Source organism: Myotis brandtii, unplaced genomic scaffold (assembly GCF_000412655.1).
Source record: "Myotis brandtii unplaced genomic scaffold, ASM41265v1 scaffold151, whole genome shotgun sequence".
In the NCBI taxonomy this organism is placed as follows: Eukaryota; Metazoa; Chordata; class Mammalia; order Chiroptera; family Vespertilionidae; genus Myotis; species Myotis brandtii.
In genome coordinates, this window is record NW_005355461.1 from 1,755,675 (window position 1) to 1,769,157 (window position 13,483).

The 13,483-nt window shown below is 39.7% G+C and overlaps 1 protein-coding gene across 10 annotated transcripts in view; it reads left to right on the forward strand.

Moving 5' to 3' along the window:
- Nucleotides 1-13,483, forward strand: part of MYO6 (myosin VI) — a 140,580-nt gene that overhangs the window by 46,040 nt on the left and 81,057 nt on the right. For all 10 annotated transcript variants that reach the window (XM_014535798.1, XM_014535800.1, XM_014535799.1 and 7 more), the window contains exon 2: nucleotides 12,349-12,491. In XM_014535798.1, coding sequence (XP_014391284.1) covers nucleotides 12,375-12,491 — 117 coding nt within the window. In that variant the 5' untranslated portion in view covers nucleotides 12,349-12,374. The remainder of the gene's footprint in view (nucleotides 1-12,348; nucleotides 12,492-13,483) is intronic.

Consider the following 13,483-nt stretch of genomic DNA (forward strand, 5'->3'; position numbering starts at 1 on the left):
AAAACCCTGTTCTATCACTTTAATAAAAACATTGAACATAAAGTGTATTTTCATGAAATACTATTATTGAATGGAAATTGTGAGAAAATTGTATGTACTTAGTACTACTTTAATATTAAAGCCTGAGCTGAAGAAAAAAAAAGCAGGCTCAAACTGTGAGTGTGACGAAATTCTTTCTTCATGAAGACTACTCAGTAGTTCTAACGGGTTCTATTCTGGGGTGGTAATTCTTGTGAATTGAGACTAAAATGTAGCTGAGTAGAATTTTAATTGTTGAATAATCACAGTGTAATTAAGTCCAGAAGATGTATGAGATTATAAAAATAGTAAATGAGTGCTTGAACTATTCTGAGAAAGTTTTTGGATTCAATTGACCTTAATAACTAGGGACTTTATAAATAAAGTTGATACTGTAAAAACTTAAGATTGGATTTTGGTATAGGTTGAAAGCAGCAGTTGTAAAGGAAACCATTCATAGCTGTGTTGGTGGTTAGGAATAAAGACAGGCAAAGTGCCCAAAGTGCAGTAGAGGAGAGGGTTTTCATTGTGAGATCTACTTAAAAAACAAAACAAAAGTCTACTTACTTTTAACTCTATTGAGGAAAACTGGAGCCTTTTCATCCTATAAATAGCATTCCTTTTGGATGTCCTGCTTTATGAGCTGAGAAGATGTATGAAGCTTTGGGTTATTTAATCACTATTTTACATTTTAGAGTGATTATTTTTGTGAAAAGTTAATTATTTGGTTAAGTTTTTAAGTGCTTTGTCAAAATCATTGTAGTCATATAACACTTTTCATAGGGGATCACAATAACACATAAATTGTGTTTGTCTCAAGTCTTGCTGTGAAAAATCAAAAGTCCAGACAGATTTTCTACTCAGAGAACTCCCCATAGAGTGCTTGATTTATTTTGTTGCTTATTAATCTGCTTTTTACTGAAATCTAAAAAGGAAAATTTAACTTACCTAAACTTTGCCAACTGTTTGGTAAAGTTGTGTTTTCATACAGAATTTCGGGAAGACAGTTCACATTTCTCATTTTGTAGACTGTCTGAACATTCTTGTTACATATTTTTATTGATCTGTCAATGAAGAAGAAACAACAATATAATGATATTTTGTAATTGAATCAATAAAGTGAAAATTTCCAATGAAAAGCTTCAATCCTTTTGGTTGTCTCTCTGACTCTTAGCGAGTCATTTAAATGCAATAGTAACTGGAAGACAAAATTAACTACACTTATCATCATGTCTGCCTTTTAGTACAGACCACTTAAGCTAAGAAGTTGTAGTTTGTACTTATTTGTTATTGAGCCATTAAATTTTTAAAATCAAATTAAGACTTTACCAGCAAGAAATAAACATTTTAATGTTTATAAAAGTAGTAGTAAGAGGGTTTTCATAAAGCCTTTACTTTGAAACTAAGTTTATTTCTTATGCCATTAAAAAATGGTTAGGACAGCATAATATTATACAGCCAGGTCTTTTTGTCCAAGGGATGCCTGCCTCCTGAGATTGCCCTTTGGGTGTCTTTGATGAGCTGAATTGAACTTCCTGCCACCATCTGTGAGAAGAATATTCAGTTCACCTTCAGTTCCTGTTTTTGTGTGATATATGCATGAACATATATGCACACACAACCCAAGTTAGTAGAGTTGAAAAAACTTAGTGTTATGAATTACATGAGAACGTAATAGAATATTCTAGATTTTATTTGTTTATTAATTAAAGAATGACAGAGATTACAATGGAACAGTACCGTCTACCCTTTCTTTTTCTTTTTAATCTTTATTTTTTTGTTAATCCTCATCCGAGGATATTTTTCCATTGCTTTTTTAGAGAGAGTGGAAGAGACAAGGAAAAATAGAGAGAAACATAGATGTGAGAGAAACACATCGATTGGTTACCTTGCAAGTGCCCTGACCAGGGCCCGGGCCAGGTAGGAGCCTACAACCAAGGTATGTGCCCTTGACCTGAATCGAACCCGGGACCTTTGGTCCTTAGGACCACGCTCTATCCACTGAGCCAAACCAGATAGGGCTCTAGCCTTTCCTTTTAATCTATGTGTTTCTCAGAGTTTATGCCTCCTGATCATAGACCGCCCCCCGTCCCAAGTTTAACAAGTTCTCTCTCAGAAGAACTGTGTTGCCTGAATTGGATTGGCCTTTGAGGTCACCTCTGTAAAATGACCCTGCTGATTGTAGATGAAAATCTTTAACTTCTGTTTTGGGACATTTTAGGAGAGTTAAAATGCAAGAGATGTCACAGATGTGTTTAAAAGATTAAGGATTGTTCAGACATCTTATCACCTTGATTAATTATAGTGTACCATCTAGATTGTGGTTTTGTACATCTTTTAATCTCTGAAAAATCTGCATACCATTAGCCCAAAGCTTCAATTTATGCTGCAGGGTGTTGCAATTTGAGCGGAGTGGGCCATTTTACACAGGCGGGATCCTCTGGAGAAAAGGCCCTTCGATTTGAAGAACAACTTGGTTTCTTTTCATTAACCACCTATGGGGAGACCAATATTGTTTGTTGGTGGAGAAAGTGAATTAAAATTTATAGTCTTTACAAATTCCTTTTGTAAAAGACCAGAAAATTTAAGGAATAACTTTTAAATCTAGTAGTAATTACAAAACTAGTTAAGTTCTGGATATAATAAATAAGATTGGTCACAGTGTATGGAAAATTTAAATGACCCGGGATAAAATCTTGCTATTATATTCTGGTAATTTTTTTTAACATCTGTAAGAAAAATTTTGAGCTTCTGAAGTAAACTGGTATGTTTAGATTCTGAAGAATAGAGGGCTTTCTCTAAATGGTCTACGTTTTGGCCAGGTTATATTAGTATACATTGTCTACATAAATTATTTGAATTATGTCTAAATTCATATCAGTTTTGTAGTAATAGTTTATGGAGGAGTTTATATCTGAAATATAGTTTATGATTTCTTCTTTGCAAATCTAATAAGATCATATAACCAGTTCTCACAATTCATATTGTACATATTTGGAGTGATTTCCTGATAGTATCACTTTTCAAATCATTGTATAAAATACTTTTAATATTTAATAACTACATCATAAACTTATTAATAAAACATGCTTTTATTTTTACCCTCTTTTTTGTCAGTAAGTTAATCTTCACTATACCATTTAAGTGTCCCAAGGCTGTTTCTAAGAATTGAGTAATGGACCTAGCTTAAAACTTCAATCAATACATTGGGCTTTCTAAGGTTATATTTGAAAGTACAATACTGTAACTTTTGTAAAAAATGGTCAGTCATCAGGACCATGGCTGTGAGCAACTGGACCTATAACTATTAAAATCAGAAAGAGTGTCATAGCTGGCCTAGATATTTTAAAAAATGTTTTTATTGATTTTAGAGAGAGGGAAAGGGAGAGGGATAGAGAGAAACATCACTGAAAGAGAAACATTGATGGACTGCCTCCCACAAGCCCTCTACTGGGGATCGAGCCCGCAACTGTGCGTGTGCCCCGACTGGGAATTGAACCAGCGACCTCCTGGTTTATGGGTCGATGCTCAACCACTCAGCAACCCTGGCCAGGTGACATTTTTCTCTTTTGATTTCTTAGAAAGAAAAACATTAGAATTCTGTATTTTCTCATCAATAGCTAAAGCTAAAACAGTGGCTGGCACATAGTAGGTGTTTAGTTAATAGTCATTGAAAACTAAATGAGTGGATAAGTGCTTTGTCAAATAATAAATAATCAAAATTATTAAGTTGAGGTAGTCAGTTTTTAGATCTTGTTAACTTGAGAAGTTTTCTTATTTTATTTCTTTGTTGTGACTCTGGACTTAGTGATAGGTGTTGTCTCCCCATTGTTAATGAATGTTCATTGCTGATATAACCAAGATATTCACAATAAAGTTTAATACTAATGGTTTTTTAAAAATTGATTTTAGAGAGAGAGAGGAAAGGAGAAAGAAACATTGCTTTGTTGTTCCACTTCTTTAGAATTCATTGGTTGATTCTTGTATGTGCCCTGACCAGAGATCAAACCCATAACTTTCGAATATTGGGCAACGCTCTAACCAACTGAGCTGCACTGCCAGGGCCAATACTAATGTTTAATGAATGCATAATACAGTATTATATAAATTCAATAATTCCCATACTTTGTAAACTAGCTGAATGAGATTAATTTGAAAATTCCCTTTACAATATCTTTTTAGTGACTAATGGGAATCCTGCTGAAATATTTTTGAGAGTTTTGGTGCACAAATAAGTTTTTTTTTGGATTGAAATGCTCAGTGAAAGGTTGTACTAGGTACACACAACATCAGCAACAGCCAACTGTTATGTGGTGCCCAGTTCTCTCACAGTGTCTGGACACCAGGGAAGCTAATAGCCTTAGGACACACTGATACAGATGAGAGAAGTTGCCAGTTTAAAGCTTGTGTGCCAAGGGTGCACATAACATTCTTTTGATCAGCAGGGCTAGGGCCTGGCCAGATGAAAGAGTAGTCTTTTTAGAAGGCAAATTTGATACATCTGCATCACTCCCTTACCCCCAACTAGATTTTAAGATCCTGGAGGGCAGGGATTTTTGCCAATCTGTTTACTGCTCTATTCCAAGTGCATGTTTTCCTATTATAAAGATCCATGAGACCAGACCATGTCTCTATTTGCCCGTCATTATATCCCTAGCACCTAGAAGTATGTGGTATATAGTAGATGGCTAAATAAATAAGCCAACATAATGAATGACCATGGAAGGCAGTCTTAAGCATTCGTCTTAACTCTTTAATGCTTTTTTTCTGTCCTTTTTGGTATCTTATTCCAGCTCTTCAGACCAACTCTAAATTACTTTTAGCTAGTGCTCAATTTCTAATACCCTAGCTAATAAAATATAAGACATTATAATTATCACAGGTATAATTTTTAAAGGATAATCTTTGAAGGTAATGGTGACATAACAGGCGATGGCTCTTATTTTGTGGTATAGATCTGCTCTTCCTACTCATAGCACACGGTCATTATTGGAATCGTCACTGGAGTTGCAGAGAAAAAAGAATAATGATGTGTATATATTAGTATTTGTCACTCCAGTCTTCCGTATGTTTGCTTCGTAGAGAGCCTCTTGGGGATAATGCTTCTCACCTTTCAACAAGAATAAATGAAAGGTGCCCTGGCCAGTTTGGCTCAGTGGGTAGACTGGGGGATCCCGGTGGACTGGGGGATCCCGGGTTCAATTCCGGCCAAGGGCACATGCCCGGGTTGCGGGCTTAGTCCCCAGTGGGAGGCATGCAGGAGACAGCCGATTCTCTCTCATCATTGATGTTTCTCTCTTTCCCTCTCCCTTCCTCTCTGAAATCAATAAAGAAATATATTTTAAAAAATGTTTAAAAAAGAGTAAATGAAAGGCTAGCATAGTACCTCTGAAAAGCTACAGATTGCCTTTTATATATTACTTAATGATTACTTTTGGGCCTACTGTAAAAGTATCCGTTGTCAAATAAGTACCAAAAATGATAATTTTCCTTTGATCATAGGGTATAATAGAGCACTCCCTCTCTTTTCCTGAATAACTTAAGGAATTTCAAGGTTCTAGTGATTCTTACAATTCTTTTTCTTTTTTTTTTTACTTTGTATTTCTGCAATGCATATGTAGTCAGCCTTTCATATGTTTTAAGTACTGGGAATTGAGACTATCTTTTAAAAATTCCCTTTACAATATCTTTTTAAGTATGCTTTATATGGAAACATGATTATAGAAAGTGTGAAGGGTAGAATAAGATAAGCTCAGATAAGAATCTAGGCCAGATTCACCTGGTCCCAGGGCAGTAACTGTCTTTGATGGCAGCACTCAATGTGGCTGTCTCTGGGGTCAGACTGCTCCAGTTTGGACTGGTAGTTTGCCTAAGTATAGAGTTCTAAGTTGGAAATCATTTCCCTTCAGTATTTAAAAGGCATCAGGTTGACTTCCTGCTTTCAGTGTTGCTGAAGCCATTTTGATTCATGATCCTTTGGCTATGACCTGTGTTTTTGTCCTCTTTTTTTCTCTTCCATTTCTAAGGAAATGTGTAGCATCTTCTCTTTATTTCTGGTGTTCTGAAATTTGAAACCGTCTTTTTTCCAGTTATTGTGTTGAGGACTTATTGGGTATTTTGGCTAGACTCTAGAAAATAATGCCTTTCAGTGCAGGTGAATTTTTGGGGGCTATTTTAAAACATTTTCTCCCCCCCGCCTTTCTTGCCTTTTAAAAAGAGGGGGAAGAATGTCTGCTCTTTCTGGTATTTTGATGCTGAATCTTGTTACTTGTCTTATTTTCATATCTTTTTCTTCTACTTTTTCTTTCCCTCCTGCCCCCGTTTTTTCTTTTTTTCTTATTTTTTTCCTGAAAAAATGGCCTCAACTTTATTTTCTATACCTTATAATGAGTATTTTGTTATTATGGTGTTAAAGGAAAATTAGTCTGACACTTGTTAAAATGACAAGGAAGACTTTATTCAGGACTATTGCAAAAGGAGTGTATTGGTCTGCCGTAACAAAAATACCAAACATGGGTGGCTTAAACAGAAATTTATTTACTCATAGTTCTGGGGGCTGGAAGTTCGAGATCAGGGTGCCAGCATGGTTGGGTTCTGGTGAGGCTCTCTGGCTTTAGATGGCCACCACCTTGCTGTAAGCTCACATGGCCTTTCCTCAGTGTGTGTGTTTGCGGGTGGGGTGGAGGGAGGGGTGAAGGGGGAGAGAGAGAGATCTTCCTCTTTTTATAGGGCTACAAATCCTATTGGATTAGGATCTCACCTTTATGATGTTTAAACTCAGTTACCTCCTTAAAGTCCTATCTCCAAATATAGTCACATTGGGGGTTAGGGCTTCAACATGAATTTCAGGGGGGTTACAATTCAATCCATAGCAGACACATAAATTCAATCTGTAACGGGGTTATTACAATATAGGAAAGAGATCATGCTCAAATTCAAATACAGCAAAGACAGCTGCAGGATTTATAGCCAATAGGCCAGTGGATACAAAATAATTAGGAGGAAACAGCAAGTGTAGAGGATTCTTGCTGAATGCAAGTCAAAGATAGGGGATAAAGAACTTGATCAGCTAGCAAGACTAGAGGGATTTCTCTACACTGGCTTATTCAGACCCAGCAAGGACAGGGCAGGCATGGAAGGCCTAGTTGAGACCCAGTCAAGATGGTTCAGAGGAGCCTAACTAATTGGTCAAGGATAAAGTTTTTGTCAGCACCTCGCAATTTTTACATGCATGCCTTAGTGGTTTTTAGTGTTTCTCATGCCAGAGACCCTCTATTTTCTCCAGAGAATAACCTCTAGGCATCTCTTGGGGTGGTGTGGGACCGGGAGTCATTTGCCCAGCAATGGGGTGTGAGTGTGTGTGTGTGTGTGTGTGTTGGTGTTAGGAAAGCTCTTTCTCAAACAGCTTTCACCTAGTCTTCCTTATGTTAGATTCTCTCTTTGCATCCTTGGTTCTACAAGGATCTTTGTACTGTAGTTCTTATGTCTTTTGAGGTTCAGTGGTATAATTTGGGTTGTTTTTCCTCTTGCCACTCCTGGGGATTCACCTCTCTTAGGTTTGCTGTCAGTTGTCTCTTCTCTCAACCATGTGCTTTCCAACTTCCAAAATGTTGTTGTTGTCTCCTCTTTGGTTCTCCCCATCTTTGTGGACTGATGTCTTTTAAAGGAATTCCTTTACTGTAGATTAAAGGTTTGAAGAAGAATATTAGATTTGTGTCTTTAAATCTGTTATCTTTACTAGAAAGTTGCAGCAAATGGTTCAGAGTGGGGAAGCAATTTGAATAGTTCAGGGGAATTTGCCATTCTTTCTCCACTTTGGGGGCTTTGCTTGCTCTTATTTCCACTCCCCCCATACTTAATTATTCCTAAATGATTCCTCATGACTATTCTGTAATTTCCCTTTGAATTTCAAACTATCACAAGACCATTTTCTTGAACTTTACTGGTGGCTTCAAATAGGGGATGTGGGGAAAGAGGTGTGACTACCATCTATTGGGTGTCATTAAAATAGTGATCTCAATTTTATGTCACTTAATCCTTATAGCAATTCTATAAGGTAAGTGATACTATCACATATGGGTAAGGATAAAGATAAAGATCAGAGAGATTAAGTAACTTGCTTAAGAGCTAGTCAGACAGTGGTGGAACTTAGTTTCAAGTCTAGGTGTTTTTTTTTTAAATATAATTTTATTGATTTTAGAGAGGAAGGGGGAGGGAGAGAGAGATAGAAATATCAATGATGAGAGAGCATCATTGATCAGCTGCCTCCTGCATGCTCCCTACTGGGGATTGAGCCCACAGCCTGGGCATGTGCCTTGACTGGATATGGAACCGTGACCTCCTGGTTCATAGGTCGACACTCAACCACTGAGCCACCGTGGCCTGGCTCAAGCCTAGGTTTTAAGATCTTTCAACTCTTTCTAGTCTGCCATCTCCTTTTACTCTTCCCAAACTGTGAACAGTTTATTTATGCACTCAGTAAATACTGAGCTGCCTGCTCTGTGCTGGGCCTTGGGGACATTGAGAGTATAACCGGACAATCAATGGGTCCGTGCTGCCTGTCACTACTTGAGCCAATTAAGCAGAGACAGGGTTGAATCATATATGAGCATTTATTCCAATACTGCCAGCAGTATGGGAGAGCAGCAGGTCATCCACAAAAATCTGCTCTGCAGCCCCCCATAAACCAGCTGCTTATATAGGGTAGGACAAAGATTACACCAACGGGGGCGGGGGGAGTATGGATTATAGGTATGGGGAAGTAGGGGTTACAGGTATGGGGAAGTAGGAGGCTGGGGTGGGACTCCATTATTGGGGCAACAAGGTTGTTAATATTTCCATGAAAATGGACTCCATTTCAAGGTTGACTCCCAGGTCCTGGGGCATACAACTCCCAGTTAGGTCAGAATGTCTTTTCTTTAACCAACACAAGACAAGCATGGTTAACAGAGCATGATTAATAGCCATAGCTAGTCCCCAATGTTCTATTCTTGCCCCTAACAAGAGGACTGCCCTGATGTTACACGACTGACATGATCAATAGGATCTCTGGTCATCTGTTCAGATTGGCAAGAATAGGAGTAGGCAGCTAAGTTCATTACAGAAGTCCTGGTAAAGGGCTGTCTTGGTTTTGACTAGGATGGCAGAGGAGATAAAGAGAAGTGGGTGAATTTAAGATACCTATTGGAGGTAAAACTGACATGATTGGGGGATTGAGGGTGACTCCAGGTTTAATTTGAACTGAGTGTCTTTGGTGTCTTTACTGATATAAGAAAGAACAGGGTGAGGTGGTGAACAGAATAGTAATGTAATAATAACAATGTTACCTCTATTAGTTATATCCATGGGGAGGTGTCCAGTAGACAAGTAAACATCTGGGAACTCAGCAGTATTCTGTGTTGGAGAAAAAAATTTGGGCATCCCTCACATATAGATGATATTTAAAGCCATGGGACTAGATCTGATTATCCGGGAAAGTGTGTACGTGTCGTAAAATAAGTCTGAAATAGTGTTAATGATTCATTTCTATAGAGAATCCTCATTTAATTTTTTAACTTGGAATTACACTTAAACCTAATAGCATTTGCTGCATGGGAAAAGCAAATCCCACCATGTAGCCATGGCATGAAGACATTAAGCAATGAGCATATTGCAAAGATTCCAGTAATGAACAGCTTTTTGATTGAACTATATATCAAATACCCTTGACTTTCATGGGAGAGTAGAACTGAGAGTATCAACATGGGAAATCCCCTATTTAAAAATGCCACATAAGAGGAGACTTATGGCACACTCATGAACTCTTCTTTAAGTATAGATAAGTACTAAAAAATTCCCATTGAGATGCTAAAACCAGAGCATCTGGGATCACTCAGTAGCTGATTCATTATTACACACTAGAGGCCCAGTGCACAGAATCGTGCACAGGTGGGGCCCCTCAGCTCGGCCTGTGCCCTCTTGCAATCTGGGATCCCACGGGGGATGTCAAACTGCTGAGTTTCGGCCTGATCCCTGCAGCTTGGCCTGTGGGGATCGGGCTGAAACCTGGCAGTCTGACATCCTCCCAAGGGATGTAACAGTGCTGAAGTGGCAAGTGGCCGGGTAGGAGCCCCAGCCAGGGCCAGGCACAGCTCTGCTGCCGCTCATCCCAGCCCTCCTGCGCCTGCTGCTGCTGCCCGGTAGCGCTGCCACGGAGGCGGGAGAGGCTACCCTCAACACAGCTGTACTCACCAGCCCTGAGCCCAGCTTCTGGCTGAGCGGCGCTCCTGCTGTGGGAGTGCACTGAGCACCAGGGGGCAGCTCCTGCGTTGAGAATCTGCCCCCTGGTGGTCAGTGCGCATCATAGTGACCAGTTGACTGGTCCTTCTGTTCGTTCCAGTCATTCGGTCATAATGGTCACTTAGGCTTTTATATATATATAGATTGTCTCATAGAGTCCAAGCCCATTTAAATTAAATCCCGCTGTGGCCCCCACTCCCCCATCGCCTCTCTGCCTGCAGCCCCGCTCCTGCCTCTGCTGCTCCCACGTGCTGATGGCACCGGTCTGCTCGCACCTGCTGAAGGTGTGGAGCAATTGGGGCTGGTGCCAACAGCAGGTGCAAGTGGAGGCTGCTGCCCGGATCACCCCTCAGGAGCAGGGGAAGGTAGAGAAGCCCCCGGGGGTGATCAGGGCCAGCAACGGCCGCTCACACCCGCTAATGCTGATGGTGCAGAGCGGTTGGGACTGGTGCCTGCAGTGGGTGCAAGTGGCAGCTCCGGTGCCGGCTGCGGGTGCGAGTGGGGCCAGCACGGGCAGTGGGTATGAGCGGTGGCGCCAACAGTGGGTGCATGATTCCGCCGGGCACTTGCACCTGCTGCCGACCCCAATCGCCCCTCAGGAGCAGGGGGAGGTGGAGAAGCCCTGAGAGGTGATCAGGGTCGGCAGCTGGTGCGAGTGCCGGGCGGAACCATGGTGCACAGGAGCAAAGAATTTTCAGTAACCACCAGAGGCTCGCCCATTACAGCGACCGGTGCCCCGCCTTGGTCTGGCAACCCCACTCACCTGCTCCACCATCCCGTTGTGGCCGATGCCCGCCATGTTCCGCGTGCACCCCCTGGTTGTCAGTGCACGTCATAGTGACCCGTTGTTCCCGTTGTTCCGCTGTTTGGTCTATTTGAATATTAGGGTTTTATATATGTAATGCATCCTTCAGACTCTCTCAAAAGACAGAATTATAAATATTAGTTCTGAGAATGCCGAGTTGAGAATGCCAACTGTTAAAGAAGCTTTATAGGAACACTTGAAAAATTGATCAGAATTCACAATAGGCAAAAACTGGAAACAATCCAAATGTTCATCAACATAACAGTAGGTAAACAATTGTGGTATAGTCGTTCAGTGGGCTCGTGTACACACCAACATGGTTAGTATTAGAAACATTCTTTTGAATGAAAGAAGCAAAACACAAAAGCAAATATTCTATATGATTTCACTTACATTAAGGTTAAGGAAAAAAACCCCCACTAATCTATGATGATAGAAACCAAACCAGTAGATGTCTGTGGGGAGTAGGGATTGACCAGAAGGAAGCATGAGGGAATGCTTCTGGGGTGATGGAGATGTTCTGTATATTGAGTGGGTGTTTGTTAAGTCGATATGTCCATTTGTCAAAACTCATCAATTTTTGTATACTTAGGATTTGTACATTTTACTGTACATAAGTTCTACCTCAGTAAAAAAATAAGAAACCAACAGAAACAGTATGCTGAGTGGTTTGTGACGATGTGTATAGGGGACACTTGGGTGAGGCATCTCTGTGGTCTCAGATTGTCAGGGAAAGTTTCCAGAGGAAGTAATCTCTCACATCTCTCAAATTTACCCCTTCAAGTCTAAACCAACTTATGGTTCAACACTTAGCTGACTTAGCACAGTGGCATTTATTCCCTAGGATGACTGTTTAATTTTTGGTGCAATCAGAATTCTGTAGGTGGTGAAAGGGAGTGCTTTTATAAATCACACTGGGACAATAGGTAAAACCTGAGGCCTCTGTTCTCTATTTCTGTGCTGGTAAAAGTAGAGTACTGTATTGCAATCACAACTGAAGGGAGGAGGTAGCAAAGCAGGTGGTACCTGAGGGTAGAGCAGTCTCTGCTTGGTCCTTATCTAAAGGTGGATGGGGGAGGGGGAGGCAGTGTGTGCAGCAAGGTGGGAGGGGCTGTGGATTACCTGTGGGAGGGATAGACACGCGTTTCTATGAATTGTAGTTTACATGTTAATTTTTAAAAAAGATATGGTATTTGTTTTTTATTTTCAAAGTTATTCATGTTGCTTTATTTGTTCCTTTGAAACAGGGCACAGTGGATAGCTCCCTTCAGAAATGGAGGACGGAAAGCCCGTTTGGGCGCCACACCCTACAGATGGCTTTCAGATGGGCAACATTGTGGATATTGGCCCTGACAGCTTAACCATTGAACCCTTGAACCAAAAAGGCAAGGTGAGTTTCTCAGAAAGATTTCAAAATTCGGTTTCTTTTTATCTAGGTGTCCCCCTTATCAATGAAGTAGATACTCCTAGCACAGTGTAATAGGGGAAATCAGTTTTCTGGTAAGTGAATCTTAGTTTTCTGGTGTGTTAATTTGATTAAATCAGAAGTACCCTTGGGAAAAATTGGTGCCTTAAGATAAAATCACACAGAAATTCAGTGAGCCTTTCATTATCATTTTTTAAAGGGGAAAAAAGCATGATAAAATATAACATTCTTCTTTATACATATTACTAAAGTTGTTATATATGTGATATATGCAACATGTCACAAAGCAAAAATATGAAAAGTGAATGGCATTATATTATCAAATTTGCTTATTGTTTTAGCTCCTAGACAATTCTTTTAGGCTTTTTATTAAATTTATTAACATGGGATTGGAGTAAATGTATTTCTAATAAGTAAAGATACTTAAATCTGAAACATACCAATCTATTACTGTTTTTGTTCTAATGATAGTTTTTTAAAACAGTAAAGCATACTTTAATTTTGTAAACATGATATCTATTTCCTTTTATGCTTTGACACAGAGCAGACAGTATTACAAAATGGGAGTTTGGGGAAAAGGTGACTTGGGTCTCTTTCAGTATTTTGGGGACTGTCAGGTCTCTTTTTGTGGGAGATCTTTACAATTTTCAGTTTAATTTAATATTCCTGTTAAAGGTCTTCTGACTAAATTTCTGTTTACTTTTGCTCCGCGAATGTTCATGAATAATTTATATTCTGCTGATACATGGTTAACTAATGCCATATGATTGCCATCCTTCTGGGAACCTTAGGAAAACAAGGTGGATCCCTCATGAGTCTTTTCACAGAGAAAACTATTCTGTTACTGTAAACAACCTGGAACCTAAATGCATAATACATAATGTGGCATGTTAGAGGCGGCCAGTTAAAGATATCCTCAGGGAAGCAAAGACAAAGTGTTCCTAAGTTTTCTCTCT